The 25,810-nt window shown below is 40.7% G+C and overlaps 1 protein-coding gene, 1 long non-coding RNA gene and 1 pseudogene across 3 annotated transcripts; 2 read left to right on the top strand and 1 right to left on the bottom strand.

Annotated features, from left to right (window-relative positions):
- The first annotated feature begins 806 nt into the window (after positions 1–806).
- On the top strand, positions 807–7,153 carry LOC103455654 (purple acid phosphatase 17-like). Of its 2 annotated transcripts, XM_029093118.2 has the most exons (8): positions 807–922; positions 1,235–1,344; positions 1,477–1,633; positions 5,731–5,838; positions 5,955–6,082; positions 6,239–6,367; positions 6,463–6,530; positions 6,792–7,153. In XM_029093118.2, exons 3-8 carry the CDS (start codon positions 1,477–1,479, stop codon positions 7,003–7,005), a joined length of 804 nt encoding a protein of 267 aa, XP_028948951.1. In that variant the 5' UTR covers positions 807–922; positions 1,235–1,344; the 3' UTR covers positions 7,006–7,153. The 2 variants fall into 2 exon arrangements, with proteins under 2 accessions (XP_028948951.1, XP_028948949.1); XM_029093116.2 differs by lacking the exon at positions 807–922 and having other exon boundaries at positions 968–1,344.
- Positions 1,681–5,799, bottom strand: LOC139191389 (uncharacterized). Its single transcript, XR_011575432.1, has 2 exons — positions 5,693–5,799; positions 1,681–1,727 (listed from the first exon to the last, which is right to left on the bottom strand). It is a non-coding gene; the product is annotated as an uncharacterized lncRNA (long non-coding RNA).
- Positions 7,154–9,101: 1,948 nt separating the features above from the next.
- Positions 9,102–25,775, top strand: LOC139191285 (purple acid phosphatase 3-like; annotated as a pseudogene).
- Positions 25,776–25,810: the final 35 nt, after the last annotated feature.

The following is a 25,810-nucleotide window of genomic DNA, read 5'->3' as shown; positions in this document are numbered from 1 at the left end:
TGGGAGAGTGGTGAGCTTTTAACACATAACAAAATAGATTGAAGAAGAGTACTTTATCCATCACGATGATCCACCACTTACCCAAGTAATAAAGTAATTTAAAATATCGTTTTATCTATAAAAAAAAAGTTAATCAGATTCTTATGTAATGACATAAACGTATAGACTAGAGTTACTACAACACGTATTCTTATTGCTTTTCGATTTTCATAATCTTGAAAGCGTGAAAAAAATTTAAAAATAAAACGTCATACGTTGCTGTATTATTATTGCGCTTCGCTAATTAACGATACGAGTTTCTGATTGGTCCGGACATAAATATTCATCCATCCAAGGACCAATCCAACAAGTGAAGGATATTTTGGCCAACTACTTTGGAGTTTGGAGACGATGACATCTGCCCTGCCTGCAGTCCTACGATTGGGGAGGCAAACTGGTTCTCGCCGACCTTGGATTTGGATCCTCCGAATATTCTAACGGTTCCAACATATATGCCCGCGCATATTCGCATCTCGTCATCCTATCTGTGACGTCTGGATCGTTATCAATTCCTTTTCTGTTTTGGTGTAATAATTGACTCAAGTTGCAAAACCCTAACATTATCTTGGAACTGCCAACCATTTAGAATCCATGAAACTAAATATTCTCATCATGTTCTCCCTGCCAAACCCAGTCAAATTTAACCAATATTTTATACACACAGAATCTGCAAAAACTAACAAATATTTCAAATTAACTAACATTTACGTGGCAAACTGTATGTTCCGATATTAGAAGAGATTTCAAGTTCAAAATTATGACAACTTGGTATTTATTTCCACCAATTCATGAGCCAGTGAAAATATATTCCATGTTCAAGTTTCTTGAGCGTGACTTGGAGAATATTCTTCAGTATTCCTCACGTCGTATCGCGGAATTCAGAGTTAAGTGGAACCTAATCCCAATCCTTTTGCATCATCATCTTCATAATTATAATTAAGCATCTTTGTCTCCTACTTAATTATCAACCTTGTTGTATATAAAGGCAGTGGACTGTGACACTTTAATACAAGGAAGAAGATTACCCCCAAATATTCATCGAGTCTATACTTTTTGCCTCGTTCATATATACATTTGGTTCGATTTTTCTCATAAACTCCATAGCCATCCATGGCTATTCCTTTTAAAAACTATAGAACCTCTATTTTTTTCTTGATCCTCAGTTTTGCCCTATGTCTGGTAATTACATCCGCAGAACTGCAGAGATTCGACCACCCCACCAAACAAGATGGATCACTCAGCTTCTTGGTGATTGGGGACTGGGGAAGGAGAGGAGATTTCAACCAGTCTCAAGTTGCCTTTCAGGTTCCTTTCCACAATTTCCAAACCTTGTTCTCATTCGTTTAACATTCTTCTCATGATTTTCGGCGGAATCAACATTTTTGGAGTGCTAATAACAATTTTGCTTTGGCACATGCACAACTACTTTTGTTGCAGATGGGAAAGATTGGAGATAAACTTAACATAGATTTCGTGGTGTCGACGGGAGATAACTTTTACGACAATGGGCTCATCAGCGAGCATGACACAGCATTTGAAGAGTCATTTACCAAAATCTATACAGAAGAGAGCCTGCAAAAGCAGTGGTATAGCGGTAAGTTTCTCCTGCGATGATGTGAAGAGTTGTCTCACGTTCGAAAGTTAATGAAAAATGCTTATTGTTATATTAATCTTATTTTTCTTTTTACCTTGTGTTGACCCTAGAAATTACAAAGCCTACGTGGCGCGCAGGCCAAGTATATTCTAAGCTAACTACGTCCTTCGGTGATTGCGGGCGTGCCAACTCGTCGGCCGAGGCTCGGCCGAGGAGTAAATTTGATGATGCTGCGTTGGGTCGCGCTACTGACTTCTGCGTCTTGCGATTGCGGCCGAGAAAGGAACACGTCTCGGCCTCTTGGGTTCTCGAGCCTGAAGACAAGGCTGCTATTTCTTACAAAGTTCACGAACCGAATTCGGCTTGCAATGTGCCGAATGTAATAACTGTGACACCTCACCTCGCCGAGAAGGCTAATGAGATGACCTCGACCAACAAGGATTCGAAAACCCTTCTCGACCGAGACTTGGATAGGTAATCGACCGTTCTCGCCGCAGTGCTGTTGATGCCAACGGAAGATACTGCGAGACCGACCAACTCTACAGTGACAGAGCTATCTATGCCGACTTAAGATATCACCGGTTGCTTCCACAGTGCTGTTGATGCCAACGGAAGATGTGTCAGCGAAAAAGGAAAAGAAAAAGATCTCAAGTTGTGAGAGTTTGCGCAGGGCAATTTTGTATTGATTTTGTGGGTCCTTTTTCTGATGCAGAGCGCCTTGTACTTATAGTGATCAGTTCTTGCTAGGCACGGCCTGGTAACTTCATAGAGTTCATTTGTAACTCAAACTTGTGAAAAGAAATTTGATATATCAGAGGGCTATCCTTTCAAACTGTCGTGCCTTCTCAAACAAACCAAAAGTCTATCAAGACTTATCACATCATCTGACCAAATAGTAATAACCACTATTATATATATATATATATAATAGATATTTTAGGAGTTGGGAGCTTTTCGTACGCACGGCATAGCCGCATAGGCATGCAGGCCTAATATATATATATATATATACATATATATATATATAGTAGATATCTGAGAGACTTTCGCACGCACAGCATCTCATCATACTGATCATCCCATTCCAACCTTGTAGAATTTCTCCACACGGTTCTTAATAATAATTGAAAATTATCTCAACCACTTTATCATCCCACGGTCTAGAACTTTACTCATCTAACGGCCTTGACTGCACGGGCCGATAGTGTAAATTTGGGTCCAAACATTGCCCCCCAGTTTCCTTGAGCTTCGGCTCGTAAGCCGAATGGTTAAGGAAATTAAGTTTCTCCAGATGATCAAGAGTACAACAGCACCAAATGAGACAAAGTGGCCGAAAAGAAAGCACCCAAAGAAGGACAAGGATTGTCTGCCCAAAGAAACTGTAATTTGGCCATGAATTGAACTTGTGTCAGACATTACTCATGGCATCCCACGCTCACAAACATGTCCTTTTGACCGAGTCTCCACCTCTCTTTTGCTGCTGTCTTCATCGAGGCCGAGGTCGAGAAATATTTGGAAGGTCGAGACAGATTGTTGGAGCTCGGCCTGCCTATACATATACATATATATATATATATATATATTAAACTTATTGTACTCTGCCAAACCTTTTCATTTGGCCAAAAGCATTCCTTCGGGCAAAAGCTGCTTTTATATATATATATATATATATATATAATTAGCCTGATTGTCTGATATGATCGGCCAGCCATGCAGTTGGCACATATAAATATATATATATATATATATATATATATATATATATATATCTTTCCTTCTTGGTAATAGCACCCCAAAGCAAGCTGTAAAGCAAACTGCCATGCATCTCCATCACATCTTTTCTTTTCTTTCTCTCTTTTAGTCAACCACTTTTGCCAAAAATACCTGCCACCCTTAGGTCTAGGCTTTAGGCTTAAAGCCTGTCTTCAGTTTGGACCTTTCAAAGTCCCATGCTTATATATATATCCATGACAATTCGGCCAAAAGCATTCATTCGGCCAAAATGAATTTTTTTTTTTTTTACATATATATATATTTCGGCCGAGGCTTTGTTTTGTAATGGGGTCGAGGCCGAGGCTTTTGTAAAGTAGCCGAGGCTTTCTTTGTTTCTTTTTCTTCTCGGCCAACTAATATATATAAGCTTGGATTGCCGCACTCTTGTTGCCCCCCTTATTTTCTTATGCATCGGCTTACTTAGCCAGATAATTAAGAAAATAATTTATTCTTTTTTTATTTTTTTCTAAATGGAAATAAAAGTGGCCGAACCATAGTCAGGAGGAGGCCAACAATGCTTTATTCCAAGCCGAGATCTTGCAATAACAAAATTTTGATTTCGCCCTAGGCCGAATAAAAACTTTTCCCCAAATATTTTTGACTTGGCGAAATATTTTTCATTTTCGGCCGCCGAATATGTTAGACAATTATTATGCCCCCCAGGCATAACTTCGGCTTTTAACTTGAATAACTTAGCCGAATGAGATATCTCTACATCGGCTTTATCGCCAATAACCATATCGACTGTCATGGTTTCGGCGTCTAGGACCATGTCTCCAATTACCATATCAATTGATGTGGTTTTATGGTCAGAAGTCATGGGTTGGTCTTGTTCGTCATTGGAGCACTCCTCTGACGAATCATTTTCTGAGTCAATTTGTGGCTCAGAAATTTGAACTTTTTCTTCTAGGCCTACCACACTTTCAGCCTCGACCGAAAAAATAGGTGGCCTTTGTTCTTCGGCCAAATTAACAATTTTCTTAGGCCGAATATTGGTTGTGGCCGGAGTGGAGATTTGCCCCCCGGCCTCTTGCCTTTCAGAAATTCTTCTCAAACTCTCGAGAAGTTGTTTTTGCTTCTTTAATAGGCGATAACACTCATCCCTTGAAGCCGGATCGAGATAGATCATGTGAACTTCGTAGTTTAGCACTGGGTCCCACTGGGCGTGCCAAAATGTTGACCCTAGAAATTACAAAGCCTACGTGGCGCGCAGGCCAAGTATATTCTAAGCTAACTACGTCCTTCGGTGATTGCGGGCGTGCCAACTCGTCGGCCGAGGCTCGGCCGAGGAGTAAATTTGATGATGCTGCGTTGGGTCGCGCTACTGACTTCTGCGTCTTGCGATTGCGGCCGAGAAAGGAACACGTCTCGGCCTCTTGGGTTCTCGAGCCTGAAGACAAGGCTGCTATTTCTTACAAAGTTCACGAACCGAATTCGGCTTGCAATGTGCCGAATGTAATAACTGTGACACCTCACCTCGCCGAGAAGGCTAATGAGATGACCTCGACCAACAAGGATTCGAAAACCCTTCTCGACCGAGACTTGGATAGGTAATCGACCGTTCTCGCCGCAGTGCTGTTGATGCCAACGGAAGATACTGCGAGACCGACCGACTCTACGGTGACAGAGCTATCTATGCCGACTTAAGATATCACCGGTTGCTTCCACAGTGCTGTTGATGCCAACGGAAGATGTGTCAGCGAAAAAGGAAAAGAAAAAGATCTCAAGTTGTGAGAGTTTGCGCATGGCAATTTTGTATTGATTTTGTGGGTCCTTTTTCTGATGCAGAGCGCCTTGTACTTATAGTGATCAGTTCTTGCTGGGCACGGCCTGGTAACTTCATAGAGTTCATTTGTAACTCAAACTTGTGAAAAGAAATTTGATATATCAGAGGGCTATCCTTTCAAGCTGTCGTGCCTTCTCAAACAAACCAAAAGTCTATCAAGACTTATCACATCATCTGACCAAATAGTAATAACCACTATTATATATATATATATATATATAATAGATATTTTAGGAGTTGGGAGCTTTTCGTACGCACGGCATAGCCGCATAGGCATGCAGGCCTAATATATATATATATAGTAGATATCTGAGAGACTTTCGCACGCACAGCATCTCATCATACTGATCATCCCATTCCAACCTTGTAGAATTTCTCCACACGGTTCTTAATAATAATTGAAAATTATCTCAACCACTTTATCATCCCACGGTCTAGAACTTTACTCATCTAACGGCCTTGACTGCACGGGCCGATAGTGTAAATTTGGGTCCAAACACCTTGATAATAATTATCCTTGGTTTACTTTGAATGCCAGTGTTGGGGAACCATGATTACAGGGGAGATGCAGAGGCTCAACTGAGCCCCCTCCTCCGGAAAATCGATAGCAGATGGCTTTGCTTGAGGTCTTTCATTGTGAATACAGGTGTGCATAACATAAGAGCTCTTGAGTTTCCTTCTTTTCTATACAATGAATTGAAATCCCTGGAAACTCGATCAAAACTTCATAAGCAGTTGCTTCCTATATCCTTTTTCCTCCAGAACTAGCGGAGATTTTCTTCGTGGACACCACGCCTTTGGTGGATATGTACTTCACAAACGCAGACGAACATACTTACGATTGGCGTGGCATTGTCCCTCGAAAGGCTTATATTGCAAACTTGTTGAAGGTATAATCAAATTTCTGCTACCATTTTGAATTTGAATGTTGCCTAAAATGTGAGAAACTTAAAACGCATGGCAGTGCGTATTTAGCGTGGGAAACCACCAGATTGACATCTTAGTGAAAACCATGATGCATATTGATACATCTGATGTGGTAATAGGATGTGGAGTTTGCATTGAAGACATCCCCTGCAAAGTGGAAGATTGTTGTTGGACACCATGCAATTCGAAGTGTAGGGCATCATGGTGACACACAGGAGCTTATAAACCAGCTTCTCCCAATCCTTCGGGTATGTATTTCTATAAATCTTCGATAAGAATAAGTTGTGATGAAACTATGTCATATGAAGAAAGCTAACTCTACTAAATCCTTCATAAATCTCAGGCCAATGACGTTGATTTTTACATGAACGGGCACAATCATTGCCTAGAACACGTTAGCGACTTAGAGAGGTACAGAAGTTTAATTTAGGTAGTTTTCATGGTGTTGCTTAAAATTGGAAAGCCTTGTTTGGTACCTTGGACTGGATATTGGATAACTCGCTAGATTTGGAAGTTAACATTCATTTCTTGCTTCAACACATTGAATCTGGTGGTGATTATCCCATACAATCCAATCCTAAGCACTAAACGAGAGTCATGAAGTATAAGCTTAAGTAACTTGTATGTGACCCCACGACGGTGATGCTGATTGAAACTCGAATGTAAATGCAGCCCGATACAGTTTCTAACAAGCGGAGCAGGGTCTAAAGCATGGAGGGGAGATGTTAAGGGGCTGAGCAAAGAAGGGCTCAACTTCTTTTATGATGGTCAAGGCTTTATGTCTGTGAAGTTGAATCCCACAGATGCAGAGATTGCATTTTATGATGTTTTTGGCAAGGTTTTACATAGACTGAATGCTTCCAAGCAGCTTCACCCCTCGATATAAATTATGTTTTTTAGCTAGATGCAAGAGGGAATGTACTAGAGCCGAATAGATTGTAGTTGCAAGGCTGAAAATTGTAGTTGGATTCAATTCTCAAATTGTTCTTATTCTTAAATATGTACCTTATTTAGTACATTGATCCTTATCAAAATCGTCGGTTTTTTTTAACAAGAAGATATTCAAAATTACTTTAGGGTATGTTTGGATGAGGGTTTAACAAGACTCAAGGGATTGATACCAAGCTATGAATAAATAGACCACAAAATATAACATGGAGGGAAGTAGAGAAACTTTTCACAAGCATTACAAAAGCATGTGAGAGGAATTCACAGAACCGTACTTGGGAGGTGTCATCTATGAAACCCTCGTATATGATCTTGTAATGCTCATGGAGAGTTTCTCTAATTCCCTCCATGTTACATTTTATGGTCTATTTCTTTATAATTTGACACCAATCCCTTGTGTCATGTAAAACCCGTTGAATATCTTATATGTATTATGTATGTGTATCAACTGACTTTATGTATTATTATACCCTTATTTTCTGCTATCATGTGCCAATTCTGGGCATATCTTAGAATCGAGGCATGACTTGATTAGAAACTAGAAACACAAAATCAAGACATCATTTCAGTTCTTCCTGGCTCTATCACAAAATATACTAAGACGTGTTACCAAGATATTTTTAGTATTTGTACGGCTCAATATAAGTCATGGATGTGGACGAACTTAGGTGCTTAAGTTGATGTCGAATTATTAAGTTTGAAACAATATCAGTACCAAATCGAATATTATAATAGGTTCACGTTGATTTGTGGCACAACTTAAGTATTAAAATGGTTGTTTTATCATCAAAAGACAATTACATACCTAGTGATTTGTAGAAAAGCTTATGCATCATGCATTCATTTTCTTCTGTATATTTGGACTTGAGCTAGCAAGTGATCGGTGTAGGACTGTCACTTGATTGCCAAACTATGATCCCAAAACCTGAAAGTGAGAGAAGAGAAAAACAAGATGTAGGAAGTTGCCAGGAAATTGGGAAGGTAGGAAGTTGCTAGGAAATTGGGAAGGAAAGCAACCCTAGGAGGCTAGAACCTAGACTTATCGATGGGACCCAGCAACATCACATTTTGCACTGCAGATGCCGACTGGACTTGGAGTAACTTTAAACGGATCGGTAGGGGGTCTACGTAGCATTCACTTTCCGTTGTGTCTACATTTGCCTAATTCAGAATCTAATTGCATTACACACTCATTTTTAATTCTTACACTCTTCTCTTAATCTTTGACAGTTGGATTGAATGAGTTGAAGAAAATTAATGACAAAAAATTAATAAAGATGAGTGGAAGGTAAATGAATGTGTGAATAGTACTATTTTATGAATAATACTTGTGTGCTCTGACGGGAAATGCATATATACACGTCTTACAAATAACATATCTTAATTGTATAAACTCTACAATCAGAATCGTTCATCTTCTTAATCTTTCTTTGAATATCATTCTTACAAAAAAGTTGGAATAAGAGATCAGTTAGTCAATTAAATGTATCAAATAATTAGACGGCTCATCTTGAATATGTTTCTTGGTACTTACACCATCGATCTATTTCATACATTTGAATTACTAAATTATTTTTTATTCGAATACTTTATGTAGGAATGATAGTTAAATAAAGATTAAGTAATCCAACGATTCTAATTATAAAATTTATATAGTAAATATACGTTATTCGAGAGAAATGAGATATGTATATTCCAAAAGAACGTAGGTATTATCCTTGCATTATTACATTGGTAAGAGAGTTTTTAGTGTGTCATGAGCACGGTCCAATAAACCAATTGTTACGATACAAGTGGTTGAATACTTATAAAAAAGAAATTTCCAATCACTTGTATTATATACTTAGTGTACTAAGTTGTATTTTCGGCACACTAAAATTTTTCTCTTACATTGCCCTCACAACAATAATTCATATTAATTAAAGCACTCTCTCTTTATATACAGATAATATAATATACTCAGCGTTTTACTTTCTTTTAGTTCCAACTTCTAAAACACAGAAACATAATATTGGCTAGCCGATGTCCATAGCCATGGGGTTGCTGTGGGTGGTTGTTTTCATGAATATTATTTGGTTGAGCTTTGTTTCTGTGTCGACGGCGGAGCTTCAGCGATTTGAGCACCCTGTGAAACCTGATGGCTCACTCAGCTTTTTGGCGGTTGGTGACTGTGGTAGAAGGGGTGGTTAGAATCAATCTCAAGTTGCTTTTCAGGTTAACTTTGTAAACTATATTTCTTTACTTTGTTGTTCTTAGGTGGAATCTAAAGGTCTTCGCCTAAGCCGATCAAAGACAGAATATATGGAGTGCAAGTTCAGTGCAAATGGAGGCCAAAACGAGTTAGGGGTGAGGATCGGAGATCAAGAAATACCAAAGAGCGACCGTTTTCGTTACCTAGGATCTATCTTGCAAAAGAACGGAGAATTAGATGGAGATCTCAACCATAGAATACAAGCTGGATGGATGAAGTGGAAGAGTGCATCCGGCGTGTTGTGTGACCGCCGTATGCCACTGAAGCTCAAGGGAAAATTTTATAGGACGGCAATAAGGCCGGCGATGCTGTATGGCACAGAATGTTGGGCGGTGAAGCATCAACACGTACACAAAATGGGTGTAGCGGAGATGAGGATGCTTCGTTGGATGTGTGGGCACACGAGAAAGGATAAGATTAGGAATTAGGATATCCGAGGTAAAGTAGGAGTAGCCGAAATGGAAGGAAAGATGAGAGAAAATCGGTTACGGTGGTTTGGACATGTGCAAAGAAGGCCTACTGACGCTCCGATTAGAAGATGCGACTATGGGACAGAGGTTCAGGGCCGAAGGGGCAGAGGAAGACCTAGGAAAACTTTGGAAGAGACCCTAAGAAAAGACTTAGAGTACTTGGATCTAACGGAGGACATGACACAGGACAGAACACAATGGCGTTCTAAGATTCATATAGCCGATCCCACTCAGTGACTTGGATTTTCCAAGTCTCCAACCAAGAAGTTTTCCTCACTCGGGAAATTAAGGGAACACTACCTCAACCTATATGCTCCACTCACAAAGCTTCAACATACAAGCTTCAACAAAAGAAAATTCAAAGAACTTAGCGAAGAAGGCTTTGGTGTATTTAACACAATACGTTGAAATGAAGGAAAGCTTATTTATTGATATCCCCGATAAGTTACAAATATGTACATATACTTGAGTCAAAATAAACAAACAAGAGGGAGCCTTCACAAAGGTTGCTTAGGAGAAGTCTCAGCAGGCGGTAGAGCCCCAGAAAGAGAAGGCACCGGAGGAGGATCATTCGGAGCCTCAGTACTGGACAAAACCCTAGAAGGAGGAGGCATCAGAGGTTGATCATTTGGAGCTTCATTACGCGGTACAGCCCCAGAAGACGAAGGCAATAAATGCCTTTGGAACAAACCCACAAATCTCTGATGATCAAGTAAAACCTGACTATCAGATTCCTTCATCTGGTCAAGCTTCCTCTTCATGTTTGTAGCATAGTCATGTGCGAGCCGGTGCAACTGTTTATTCTCATGCTTGAGCCCTCTAATCTCCTGTTTGAGACTCATCACTTCAGCCGCCAATGATTCAACTTGGCGGGTTCGAGCAAATAGGCGTTGGGCCATATTAGACACAGAACCTGCACACTGAACACTGAGAGCCAGAGAATCCTTAACAGCCAACTCATCAGACCGTTTGGAAAGTAGTCTGTTATCTTTGGGAGTGAGAAGGTTCCTGGCCACTACCGCAGCGGTCATATCATTCTTCATCACGGAATCCCCAACGGTAAGAGGACCAGTAGGGGAGACGAAGGATGGGCGCCATATGTTGTCTGGAGAAGGCGGGGCTACCTCTTCAACAAGGTTCAAGTCAAAACGACGGTCGGAGGGGCCAGACATTTTCAAAGGTGTTGAAGAGAGAAGAGGTCGGACAAATCAAGATCTTAGAAGTGCAAGAATGGAGCTTCTACTGGTGGATATTCAAGTGTGCTTTGGAACTTAATGTCAGCCCCTATAAAAATCTGCACTCGACGAAGCTTCAGAAATCGAAGAGGCGCCTGCTCAGAAATCGAAGAGGCGTTTGCTTTCTCAAAAGCTGGGCTGCTCAGAGACCACGAGGGTCGATCTCAGAAATCAAAGAGGCGTTTGCTTTCTCAAAAGCTGGGCTGCTCAAAGACCACGAAGGCCGATCTCAGAAATCGAAGAGGCTTGCTTTCTCAAAAGATGGGATGCTCAGAGACCACGAGGGCCGATCTCAGAAATCGAAGAGGCACCTACTTTTCCAGCCTTGTCAGCACCTGTCACACGCACACTCAGCTGTGCGGAAATTATGGGCATTCTGTCGAAGATTTCTGACGAAGTAGAAAGCACATGAATCGTACTGTTCAATCACCCACTTCCCACACGCAACAGTAGCTCATGGGTACCACAGATAACTTTGCCAAAGTTCTCTGACAAAGTTGAGACACGTGAAGCTTGCAGCTCCCACTACATCGCTCTGACCAAGAAGGGTAAAAGAATTGCAAAGAAACAACACTAACAAAGTTTAAACACATAAATTTTGAAGGTCTAGCTACCATATTATTACCCACAAGGGTAAAGGAACAGTACCACTGCTGGATAATTGGAAAGTCCCGGTGTGTCAACCTCTGTGCTTCGTGGCAAGCTAGACTAGCAAACATGCCCAACCTGTACTCACATTCGAGAAAACACTCCCAACAAGATTGCTTGCTCCAAAATCAAAGAGGCACCGCCCTCCGAATCTCGAGAGCCAGACTCCCAACATGATTACTTTCTCAATAATCGAAGAGAGGGTAAAGGAACAGTACCACTGCTGGATAATTGGAAAGTCCCTGTGTGTCAACCTTTGTGCTTCGTGGCAAGGTATACTAGCAAACATGCCCAACCTTTACTCACATTCGAGAAAACACTCCCAACAAGATTGCTTGCTCCAAAATCGAAGAGGCACCGTCCTCCGAATCTCGAGAGCCAGACTCCCAACATGATTACTTTCTCAAAAATCGAAGAGAGGGTAAAGGAACAGTACCACTGCTGGATAATTGGAAAGTCCCTGTGTGTCAACCTCTGTGCTTCGTGGCAAGGTAGACTAGCAAACACGTCCAACCTTTACTCACATTCGAGAAAACACTCCCAACAAGATTGCTTGCTCCAAAATCGAAGAGGCACCGCCCTCCGAATCTCGAGAGCCAGACTCCCAACATGATTACTTTCTCAAAAATCGAAGAGACACCGCTCTCCGAATCTCGAGAGCCAGACCCCCAGCAGGATTGCTTTCTCAAAAATCGAAGAGGCATCGTTCTCCGAATCTCGAGAGCCAGATCCCCGACAGGATTGCTTGTTCGAAAATCGAAGAGGCACCACTTTCCCAACTTCAAGAGCTGGATCTCCTTGGATAAAGCTTGTCTGTAATCTTCACACGCAACATTAGCTTTCCAGATACCACAGACCACTTTTTCAAAGTGCTCTGACAGGGTTAAAACATGTGAAGCTGGCAGCTCCCACTACCGTGCTATAACCAAGCAGGGTAAAGGAATAGCATTATTACTTGATGTTAGGGAGACTCCTATATATGTCGACCTCCATCCCTAACGGACAGGCAGACCTGCAAAAATGCTCAACCCTTTCTCTTATCTGAGAGGGCACTCCCAACGAAGCATTTCGAAATATTCAGCTTTCTTTCCCCCCGATAATACCTCTGTAAACAAGCTATACTAGAGCAAGAATATCTCATATCATCAGGGTTAAAAGCAAGAGTATCCCATATCATGCTTTTTCCCTGTCTTTTCCTTTGGCCTTGTTCTTACCTGCAAGACAAGGAGAAAGAGAGCAATCAGTCAGCACTTGGAATCAAGCTTCCAGCCAGGAACTGACTGCCTGGAACCCCTTACCTGATTACTTACCTGGCATTGCTCTCGAGTACTCATCTTCAACATCTTATGCTTCCAGGAAAGATACCGCATCTGCCTGAGGAACAAATAGGGCAAGTGAGAATGATACAAGGAAGCATGTGGAGACAAGCGTAACAGCACACGTGCCGATACATCCACTACTCTGTCAAAAGCAAAAGTATCACATATCAGCAGGGTCGAACGTACTCTAGATTTGATGGACTTGTTTTGACCCTCAAATTCTTCAGTCGGCCTTATACTCTGGAGGAAACCAGAAAACCCTCCAGCCCAGTTCAAGAATAAGCCTGTGGAAAGTTACTTCTTCAAAAGCAAAAGTATCCCATATCATCTCTCCTCATTTTTCTTCTCTTTATCCTTCATGCTGCCTGCAAGATAGGGAGAATGTGAACAATCAGCCGGAGCTCTGATTGCTTACCTTGTCTGTCACCTCTTTCAGCAGATCCCCTAGCTCGGCGACTTGGGGGACTCCTACTACATGGTTTGTATCGCGCTTGACCAAGCATGAAACTACAAGTAAGCTTCAAGTGAAATTGATACATTACCTTGTGCATCTCCACCAGTTACAGATACCACCCCTGGATGGAGGAAGAGTACTTCCAGAGAAGATGCCACATCTACCTATGAGACAGATAAGGCAAGTCAAGACGATACCACACTCCGGTACTTAGAAGTTTCGTGGCTACGAGATCATTCTCCCACAATATTTCCTAATGTCATTTGTACTAAATCATTCACTTGTACTCACTAAAGGAGAGCTTGAACCTATGTACTTGTGTAAACCCTTCACAATTAATGAGAAGTCCTCTATTCCGTGGACGTAGCCAATCTGGGTGAACCACGTACATCTTGTGTTTGCTTTTGTGTAAACCCTTCACAATTAATGAGAACTCCTCTATTCCGTGGACGTAGCAAATCTGGGTGAACCACGTACATCTTGTGTTTGCTTTCCTATCTCTATCCATTTATATACTTATCCACACTAATGACCGGAGCAATCTAGCGAAGATCACAAAAAGTGACCGTTTTCGCTACCTAGGATCTATCTTGCAAGAGAACGGAGAATTAGATGGAGATCTCAACCATAGAATACAAGCTGGATGGACGAAGTGTAAGAGTGCATCCGGCGTGTTGTGTGACCGTCGTAGGCCACTGAAGTTCAAGGAAAAATTTTATAGGACGGCAATAAGGCCAGCGATGTTGTATGGCACAGAATGTTGGGCAGTGAAGCATCAACGTACACAAAATGGGTGTAGCGGAGATGAGGATGCTTCGTGGGATGTATGGGCACACGAGAAAGGATAAGATTGGGAATGAGGTTATCCGAGGTAAAGTAGGAGTAGCCAAAATTGAAGGAAATATGAGAGAAAATCGGTTCCGGTGGTTTGGACATGTGCAAAGAAGGCCTACTGACGCTCCGGTTCGAAAATGTGACTACGGGACAGAGGTTCAGGGCCGAAGGGGTAGAGGAAGACCTAGGAAAACTTTGGAAGAGACCCTAAGAAAAGACTTGAGTACTTGGATCTAACGGAGGACATGACACAAAACCGAGCGCAATGGCGTTCTAGGATTCATATAGCCGACCCCACTTAGTGGGAAAAGGCTTTGTTGTTGTTGTTGTTGTTGTTGTTCTTTTTGAACTTTTCATGCGAGTTATAACTTATAGAGGATGAACACACTGCTCTGATCAGCTCGGCTACCCCGAAGTTTGCTTTACTTTGTTTATTACAGACACAGTTCATCTTGTCGATCCGTCAGACAGATGTTTCTTCTGCAGAAGTTTCTTAGTTTCCTAAAATAATTATGCTTTTTTTTTTGCTTCAACATAAGTAAATAGAAGAGGAAATTAATAACATTGTACTATTTTCTTGGCTTATTAAAAGCCACTGTTCTAAAAATCCCCGCCTAGCGGGGCCTAAACGCTAGGCGGCTAGCCACCGTCCCGATTAATGTCTAGGCTTTTGAAAATTAAGAAAGGGCGCATACCTACTGAGGCGTCCGCCTAAACCGCCTAGGCACCCGCCTAGCCCGCCTAGACCCACTTAGACACCTACCTAGGTTGCAACTCACTTAGATAAAAAATAGACAACTTTCCTTTTGCTTTTTATTGTTTCCAATAAATTGTAAGAGACTTATTGACCACTTAAATAAACACACATTATATGTTTGCTCCTCATGTTTTCATTATGAATACTTCATTTTATTTTATAGTTTATGATGAAATTATATATATTTTAAGTATCAACAGACACTTATTTACATGAAATACAATAGATTTACTCCGCATAGTCCGCCTAGGCTCTGCCTAGCCGCCTGGGCGCTAGGCCCCAACCCATCGCCCGATTAGCGCCTAATGTCTTTTAAAACATTGTAAAAAATGTACTTAATCTCCTTCCGCTCATGTTTTCTTCATTCTCAAGTTTTTTATTTTATTTTACGCACAAGCTCAAGGAAAATTAAGACGTATATGTATATACCCTTCATATATTGAAATGGGGTAGATTATGAAGAAATTTGAAATTTTCCATTTCTCCAATACCAACTTTAATGGTTGGGGTCAACTAAATGTTTAGCCCCAAAACTTTAGATTCTAACCCAGAAACAGTTTTACCTTAAAATTCTAGCCCGAAATTATTCAAAGAATTATTCTAGCCTACTTTTCTTTCAGTATTCAGTAATTTAAAAAAAAATTATATGGATTATCTTAATTTATTTTATAAACATTTAATCTAAAAATATTAAAATTTTGATAAATAATAAAAAATTATTAAATTTACCCCATTCTTACACATATGCATCACATGAAAGAACATGAAAAACCGCATAACCTACCCCATTGTTAAATACAAATACATAGGTGGGTAGGAAAAAGAAGGAAGAATTGTTTGACGAGTGAATTTTACGTGGATGTTTGAACAAATATATAGGTATTTATAGAGTTTTTGGATAAATTTTGATGTAAATATATTTTTTAATTATTTTAGACGTTGGATTTTTATTGTGTGTTTTTGGATTTTTTTTTTACCGTTATATTTGCTTATATTCGATCTCAAATGTTGGATTATGTATTTATAATTTTTTTTTAAACAATTGAATCTGGATCGTTTGGTTGAACAAATGGTCCAACCATGTGGGCCGTTGGATAAAAAATAGTTGTTGGTTTTTTGTCCCAACCACTAACTTTGGCTCATTTTCTGGCCTAAATTTCCCTCAAAGATAAGTTTTAATCCAAATTTTTTTTTCAGCCCAATGATTGGAGAAGTTTGAGTGAGTTTAAAATTTAAATTTTGAGTTTTAATCTAACCATTGAAGTTAGTCTAAACAATTGAATTTTTATTGTGAGTTTTTGGACATTTTTTACCGTTAGATTTGCTTATATTTGATCTCAAATGTTGGATTATGTATTTATAAATTTAATTTTTTTAAACAATTGAATCTGGATCGTTTGGTTGAACAAACGGTCCAACCACGTGGGCCGTCGGATAAAAAATAGTCGTTGGTCTTTCTATCACAACCACTAACTGGCTCAGTTTCTGGGCTAAATTTCTCCCAAAGCCCAATGATTGGAGAAGTTTGAGTGATTTTAAAATTTAAATTTTGAGTTTTAATCTAACCATTGAAGTTAATCTAAAGGATTATGCTATTCACACATCTCTTTTTAATTTTCATTTACCCCTTTCAATTTTGATTAGTCGAATCAAATGAATCGAAAAAAAAAATTAAATGATAGAATTAAGAAAAAATGTGAGAGAAGTAAAAATAAGTGTACAAAAACACGACTGTTCTACTTGCTCTGGTAATTAGGTGTCAAGACCTACATAAATTTCAGTTGAGATTATGGGCACGCTTTTTGGGCTCGCTTAATCAAATCATTTGTATGCGTTTTTGGCTCTTTCTAAAAGTAACAAGTGTGGAGTGTTTGTTCTTTTCCACCATGCATAATTGCATCTTGTAAATAATTAATTGCAGATGGGGAAGATTAGAGCCAAATTAAACATAGACTTCGTCATCTCCACGGGTAATAACTTTTACAACAGGGGATTGACCAGCGTCAACGACCCTGCATTTCTAAAGTCGTTTGCTGAAATACACTGCTCAGAGTCTATGTGGGAGGATAAAATCGGGTTTCGACTCATGGGTCAATTCAAGTCAAGTCACCCAGGGATGGTGTTATGCAAGGTAAACCGTAAGGAAAGCCCACGAGGAACAGGCGCATGTGTCCAGGTAACCGTCTCCACTACGGAGGATCATTGAGGAAGTGGGAAAGGAAAATATGACGTGGTGCTTGTTCCCGAAGCATGCGGTTATATTACGGAGGATCACTAAGGAAGTGGAAAAGGGAAGAGAGATCGTGATACTTGCTCTCCAGGCATGCAATCCTATAAATATGGAGAGGAGCCAAAGAACAAGGTACGTAAGGAGAACCTGAAAGAATCCAAAGAAGAGAAAAACCTATCAGCTGACTTGAACGTCAGAGTATCTTTTACAGGTACCCCCGTCTGAGCAAGTTACAGAGGAAGACTATTCTGTGATATCAGAGAGAAAGATTCGGCGAACGTGAGGATTACGGTCAACAAATCTGTGGAGGTATTTCTTCTTGTAGGAAATCTTTTGTTGACCGTAATCCTCACATTCGCCGAATCTTTCTCTCTGATATCCCAGAATAGTCTTCCTCTGTAACTTGCTCGGACGGGGGTACCTGCAAAAGATACTCTGACGTTCAAGTCAGCTGATTGGTTTTTCTCTTCTCTGGATTCTCTCGGGTTCTCCTTACGTGCCTTGTTCTTTGGCTCCTCTCCATATTTATAGGATTGCATGCCTGGAGAACAAGTATCACTATCACTCTTCCCTTTTCCACTTCCTTAGTAGTCCTCCGTAATATGACCGCATGATTCGGGAACAAGCACCACGTCATATTTTCCTTTCCCACTTTCTCAATGATCCTCCGTAGTGGAGGCGGTTACCTGGACACGTGCGCTTGTTCCTCGTGGGCTTTCCTTACGGTTTACCTTGCATAAGATCATCCCTGGGTGACTTGGATTGGCCCATGCGTTGAAACCGGTTTTTATCCTCCCACAATGCCCAATTTTTCCCTTTTTTACGTATGTAAAATAGGGGAAACTAAGTTTTTTGATCACATGTGGCCTTGAAACTATGCTTTTTGAACCTAGCTAAAACTTTAAGCATTTCTTACTAAGACCAAATTTGTGGAAGTTGCTTTTTCTACGGGTAAATTTACTGAAGGTAAATTTACCAAAGTCATTGTTCCGTGTGCCTAACTCGCGAAAGCCAAACAGGCTCCTTTGCTTACTTTACGAAAGACACCTCACATATTCACATAAAATGTGGGCTGACACCATCCACGAAAGCAGACTGACATTTACGAACGAGGATTTACGAACAAAGATTTACGAACGAACATAATACCTTGTATGATTTACGAACGAGAATTTACGTATGAAGATTTACGAACGAGGACTGACACGAAAGTGGACTGACTTATATGATTTATGAGGATTTACGTACGAAGATTTACGAACGAGGGTTTACGTACGAAGATTTATGAGCGAGGATTTACGTAAGAAGATTTACGAGCGAGGATTTACGAAGACATTACGAAGGTGGATTGACATGACGAATGAGGACTGACATTACGAAAGTGGACTGAGATTACGAATGAGGACTGACATTACGAAAGTGGACTGACATGATGAAAGAGGACTGACGAAATTTAACTGTGTAGGCTGTCTGACAAGTTACACGTATGCGTATCTATTATATAAGTCATTGTCCCATCTTGTCAAATTGACAAAAGCAGCAGCGCAAAAGTCTAAAACACGTTTACACACTTGCGTGCATATATATAGACACCAATACCGATACTTGCCTTTATACATATATATATATATATGTGTGTGTGTGTGTGTGTGTGTACTTTTGCTGACATCACGTCTTTGCCAGACTTTTGCATGCTTTTCTATATTTACACACACCAATATATATATATATATATATATATATATGCGTACTTTTGCGGACATCTCGTCCTTGCTAGACTTTTGTATGCTTTTCTATATGTATACACATCAATATATATATATATATGCGTACTTTTGCGGACATCACTTCCTTGCCAGACTTTTGCATGCTTTTCTATACGTATACACATCAAAATAAAAAATAAAAAAAATAAAATATATATATATATGCGTACTTTTGAGGACATCAAATCCTTGCCAAACTTTTGCATGCTTTTCTATATGTATACACACCAATATATATATATATATATATATATATATATATGCGTACTTTTGCGGACATCACATCCTTGCTAGACTTTTGCATGTTTTTCTATATGTATACACACCAATTCCGACACTTGCCTTTATATATATACACACACACACATACATATATACATACATATATATGTCTAGATTCATAGGCATATATAGGTAGACCTACGAGTAACATACGTGTGCATATCTCTGCATACTGACCGTAGGTAGACTGACCTCTGTGGGGATAACCGCTTCAGTACCCTAAGCGAGAGATAATGGGCAAAGACCCAATCAAGATAAAAAATCTAAGATTGAGCAGGAAAGGAAATCCAATGGGCAAAGACCCATCTAAGATTGAATAGGTAAAAATTGATTCAAGGTTGAATGGTTTCTGAGATCGATAACGAAATGGTGAATTTAATAGATTTGCCTCATCGAACACGTCGCGTGTTTGCAGAGGAAAATAAGGCATGACGTGTGCGAAGGTAAAAAGCTTAGGCAATGGGACGTTGTTCTCATGCCGTAAAAGATAATATGTTTTATTTAAAGAGGAAAACCTCTTAGATGTTGGACATATAGTACGATAAAAGACAAGAATGAGAAGTAAACCTACTAGCAAAAAAGGGAAAACAAGGACAACATCACTACTAGATATCCCAATAGTGGTTGGACCTAAGGGCCCAACTTATTACAAGCAAAATGGCTAGTCTAACGGGGTAGAGAGACTATCCCAGTTTACGGAGGGAAAGGCCGATTTCGCCTTGGAGCGGAAATATTGAATGCCTTGCTTAAAACCATCGTGTATGCCATCTAAGTGAGCAACATACACGGCACGATCGATAGCCATTAATTCCCCTCTGAGATGATCTACCTGGTGTTCAGCACGTTGCAAGTATCCCTTCAGAGTTTCACGCTCGTTCAATAGTAGGGAGTAGTCGAAGCACTGGGGACAACGTGGGTGGTGACGGGAAGGTGCGCGAGAAGGACCCGCTTCATCTCTTGCGTAAAGGTCGAGAGAACAAGCTATAGAGTCAGGAGCCTGAGTTGCGTAACTCCCTCCCGGAGAGACCATTCTGTCAGTAACCGGATTAAGAGCCTAAGTGGTATGATTTAGCCTCGAATAGATCATTCCGCCGACAATGGAGTCTAGATCTTGTTCAAAACCGGTATGTGGATTCATAAAAAAGTGTTAGGGACTTCAGAAGAATAAGAAGCCCTTATTGGTGAACGAGAAAAGGAATTAGAACATAGCTCGATTACATTCCTAGAACCCCAAGCTTCCTTTTTTGGGAACATCAGCGTAGAGCCGGAAGTGGAGCTTCACTTTTCGATTGTTAACCATAAGATCCAGGTACTACCTAATGGCTCTCAAACACCCCTTTATATAGAGGCAATTCGAGGTTGATAGAAACGAAAATTCAAAATCTAAGGTGATCGTATCTTATTAAGATAAGTTAATCTTTGGTTTGAAAACTCAAATTTAAGGATAAAAGATATTGATCACATTCAGTTAAAATTGAAAATCAAAAGGAACGGATAGGAAGAGTTAGGCAGTGGAAGGGCGAAGGCCCAATTTGTGAATGACAATCACGCGAAGATACAATTGAGATAGTAAGTAAAATACAGATTACAAACATAGATGGAGTTTTAGCCCATAAGAACGGATCACTAACACAAATGGGGGTTTAGCCCAAAAGAATAGACCACGCGATTGCATGAGCTATTGAGCGCCGAAACGATGGCCGAATTAAAAGCCTCCAAAGCCTAAACTCGAGATGGGTCCAGAAGTAGTAACAAACCCGCTGCCTGGGATATAATCAGAAGAAGCAGGTTGGTCTGAGGGTCTCCGATCTTTACGATCTATCCCTTCATACCACTTATATCCACCCGATTCAATCCTCATATGGCGATCATACACGTCAGGATCAGCTACAAATCGATGTTTCGGGCATTGTTGGCTTTGCACCTAACCAAATCTGAAGCTGGAAGCCATCTCCTTACATATTTGCTGCATATTCATCTCGCGCTTAGTGGCCCTCGCTCGCTTGACCTCAGTTAACTCTTCCTTCATGTGGCGTACTTCGGACGTTACAGCATCCTAAGCTCATTTCAAACTTGTGATCTCTTCCTCATATCCATGAAGTTTAGCCTGGTACTCTCTGACCTGTTGCTGAGTAAGGCTGAGGGATTCCAACCTGGCATCCAGTCTGTCTGATTTTTCCTTTTGAATGAGAGCCATCTGGAAACAACGTTAGGGTTAAAGCTTACAGAAATGACGAAAACATGAGAGAATGAAGGAATACCTTCATAAGGCAATGAGATTCATAAGAGTTGACATCATCATCGAGCATTACCTCGAAACGACTGGCGTCATTAGGATGAACCAAGCCTCTCACCACAGCAGTAGCGGCGCTTGCGTTACCCTATAGATCATCGCTAAAGGTGACATGACTCCCATCTCTTTTTGTGAACTCAGGCCTCTAAACTTGAGATGAATTGCTGGAACCATTGCCACTAGTCGAGCCGAAAGTGGGAGGAGCCAGTTGCCATTGCATGGGTCTTGGGGTGGTGCCGAAGATAGTCGGTGAACCACGCCTAGGCTTTTTGGGCCTATCCGCCAGATGACATTATCCGACCTGCTTACAATTATGGGCATAGGAAGATCACGTGGAGCCGATGTAATGCAGTGGGGTGGTGGAATGTCAGAAGGTGGTGAAGCCATTGCAGGAGAATAATTCGAGTCAGAATTCGTGTCTGATTGCCCTGACTCCTCGTCTTTTTCTCCTTCGTCTTCTTCTTCTGAGCCCTCCATTTGAGAGTCGGTCATAAATAAGGAAGACTTTGCGCTGAACTGAAGGTCAAGATCGAGAGCGAAGATAGATTTAAGTAGGTGGTCCGAGGGCAACGACCGGTCGACCAAACAGTACAGGAAGTAAATGATGGAGTTGCGGAGATAGGTGATTTAAGTGAGGATGTCGAGAACTTTTTTAGAGCTCCATATCTTCCTCGTCACAAACTTCTTTAGCCAGCATTTTCGGTCTTTGGAAATGATCTGTTCAGGACCATCCGATAAAGCTGCGAAAGAAGTTCACGGTAAGTAAAGTCCGCATAGTTATGAAAAACAAATAATAAAGGTAAAATTATATACCAGGTTTAGGACCGAAAGTAGAAGGGATAGATAGTTGAGACAGCTCGGGAGCCTTCCAGTTCCTCGAAATCAGAAGAGGGCGGTTTTTCCAATCTCTGGCTCTCGAATGGCCCAATGACAAGAATTTCTTATGATATCTAGGTTTATAATTAAAGAAGCTAGTTTCACCCTTAATAACCGTCAAGTCGAAGAGATAGAGAAAATCCCTAAAACCTAAAGATACACCTAGCTTCAGACCCAATGCCAGAAATGTCGACATAATCAAGTAAGAGTTTGGGTTCAGTTGCATAGGGTGAGTATTGGTGAAGAATAAGATGAGATGAATCATGGGGTGGAGCGGGAAACTAATGACCCCTAAGTAATCCGGAGATAAAAGGTAGACCTGGCTAGGATACCGAGGCCCTAATACATGTCGGCTTCGGCAGGAAGTGGGCTAAGGTGTATGTCATCTGGAACATGACCTAGGTCACGAGCCTTGACAATTTCGAAGTGTGGTGGAGTACCACCATATTTAGACCAAGGTGTACGTCTCGACATGATAAATGGGTGGGAGACTTATTGGCCAAAATTGGTTAGATAAGACAGAAGAGGAATTTGTGCTCGTAAACGTAAGTGGAATGTTTAAAATATTCTTGAGGGGTTTGAAATGGAAAATTACCTGTAAACTAAGAGGTCACCCTGAAGCGAGAAATCATAGGCTTGGAGAAGAAACTAAGCAGAGGAAGTGAAGAAAATCAGGGATGGAGAAACACAAGGTAATGACACACACACACACACACATATATATATACATGCGTGCATAGAGATGTACACGAATAAATGAATAGTATGTACAGAGATCCGCATGTCAGTATGCAGAGATATGCACACGTATGTTGCTCGTAGGTTTGCCTATATATGCCTATGAATCCAGACATATATATATGTATATATATAAAGGCAAGTGTTAGAATTGGTGTGTATACATATAGAAAAGCATGCAAAAGTCTGTCAAGGACGTGATGTCTGCAAAAGTACACACACACACACACACATATATATATATATATATATTGGTGTGTATACATATAGAAAAGCATGCAAAAGTCTGGCAAGGACGTGATGTCCTCAAAAGTATGCATATATATGTGTGTATAAAGGCAAGTGTCGGTATTGGTGTCTATATATATGCACGCAAATGTATGAACGTGTTTTAGACTTCTGCGCTGCAGCTACAGCTGCTGCTTTTGTCAGTTCGACAAGATGGGACAATGATTTATATAATAGATACGCATACGTGTAACCTGTTAGACATCCTACACAGTTAAATTTCGTCGGTCATCTTTTGTCGTGTCAGTCCACTTTCGTAATGTCAGTCCACTTTCGTAATGTCAGTCCTCGTTCGTAATGTCAGTCCACTTTCGTAATGTCAGTCCTCATTCGTAATGTCAGTCCACCTTCGTAATGTCTTCATAAATCCTTGCTCGTAAATCTTCGTACGTAAATCCTCGCTCGTAAATCTTCGTACGTAAATCCTCGTAAATCATACAAGTCAGTCCACTTTCATGTCAGTCCTCGTTCGTAAATCTTCATACGTAAATTCTCATTCATAAATCATACAAGGTGTTATGTTCGTTTGTAAATCTTCGTTCGTAAATGTTAGTCTGCTTTCGTGGAAGGTGTCAGCCCACATTTTATGTGAAGATGTGAGGTGACTTTCGTAAAGTAAGCGAAGGAGCCTGTTTGGCTTTCGCGAGTTAGGCACACGAAACAATGACTTTGGTAAATTTACCTTCATTTACCCGTAGAAAAAGCAACTTCCACAAATTTGGTCTTAGTAAGAAATGCTTAAAGTTTTAGCTAGGTTCAAAAAGCATAGTTTCAAGGCCACATGTGATCGAAAAACTTAGTTTTCCGCTATTTTACATACGTAAAAAAAGGGGAAAATGGGGCATTGTGGGAGGATAAAATCCGGTTTCGACTCATGGGCCAATCCAAGTCACCCAGGAATGGTGTTATGCAAGGTAAACCGTAAGGAAAGCCCACGAGGAACAGGCGCACGTGTCCAGGTAACCGCCTCCACTACGAAGGATCATTGAGGAAGTGGGAAAGGAAAATATAACGTGGTGCTTGTTCCCGAAACATGCGGTCATATTACGGATGACCACTAAGGAAGTGGAAAAGGGAAGAGAGATCGTGATACTTGTTCTCCAGGCATGCAATCCTATAAATATGGAGAGGGGCCAAAGAACAAGGTACGTAAGGAGAACCTGAGAGAATCCAAAGAAGAGAAAAACCAATCAGCTTACTTGAGCGTCAGAGCATCTTTTGCACGTACGCCCGCCCGGGCAAGTTACGAAGGAAGACTATTCTGGGATATCAGAGAGAAAGATTCAGCGAACGTGAAGATTACGGTCAATAAATCTGTGGAGGTATTTCTTCTTGTAGGAAATCTCGCTCCAACAGTCTCCAAAAGCAATGGTATCTTCGTGAGTTCGTTGCTTTGTACATTTTAAGTCACTCAGATCCACCCACTAAATTCTCGTTGATTCTTCAATGCACATCCAACCGTTAAATTCAACTATATATGCTATACATTGAATTAAATGAAGCTCAGCTGACTTTGTTTTGATGTTGTCGGGAAAATAGAGTCGATTTCAGTTCTCGGCAACCATGACTACCGGGGAAATGCTTTGGCCCAGTTGAGTCCGGTCCTTAGGAAGATGGACAACCGGTGGCTTTGCCTCAAGTCTTTTCTTGTCAACACACAAGTCGCAGACTTCTTCATTGACACCAACCCTTTTGTGGACAAGTATTTTTCGGTGTTCTTCCTAGGAAGGAGTACCTCTCTAATCTCTTGAAGGTACTCCTCCCATTCTTCTTCGGCTTGAGAATGAACTTCCTTGAACGGGAATTTCACTTGACAATATCTCAAATCAATCACAAACTGATCTATGAGAAAGTTAAAATACATGACGGTACAATATTGACTTGAGATACCACTACAATGGCAAATCCCCATTTTCTCCCTACCATGTTCCCATTTACAACAATGGATTTTCCTACCAATATGCATAATACATCTGTTTATGTTGGGAACAGGATCTAGATTTTGCATTAAGGAATTCTTCTGCAAAGTGGAAAGTTGTCGTTGGACATCACACAATCAGAAGCATAGGGCATCATGGAGACACCAAAGAAGTAGTTGACCAGATTCTGCCCATTCTTGAGGTAACTTCTTATGCTGCTATGCATGAGAGAGAGAGAGAGAGAGATATGTTGAGTAACATGTTTCGACCTCTCGCATGATTTTGATGCAGGCAGACAACGTTGATGCGTACATGAATGGACATGACCGCGTACATGAATGGACATGACCACTGCTTGGAACACACTAGCGACACCAACAGGA

This window comes from Malus domestica, chromosome 14 (genome assembly GCF_042453785.1).
Source record: "Malus domestica chromosome 14, GDT2T_hap1".
Lineage (NCBI taxonomy): Eukaryota > Viridiplantae > Streptophyta > Magnoliopsida > Rosales > Rosaceae > Malus > Malus domestica.
This window is presented reverse-complemented; position numbering and strand designations above follow the sequence as displayed.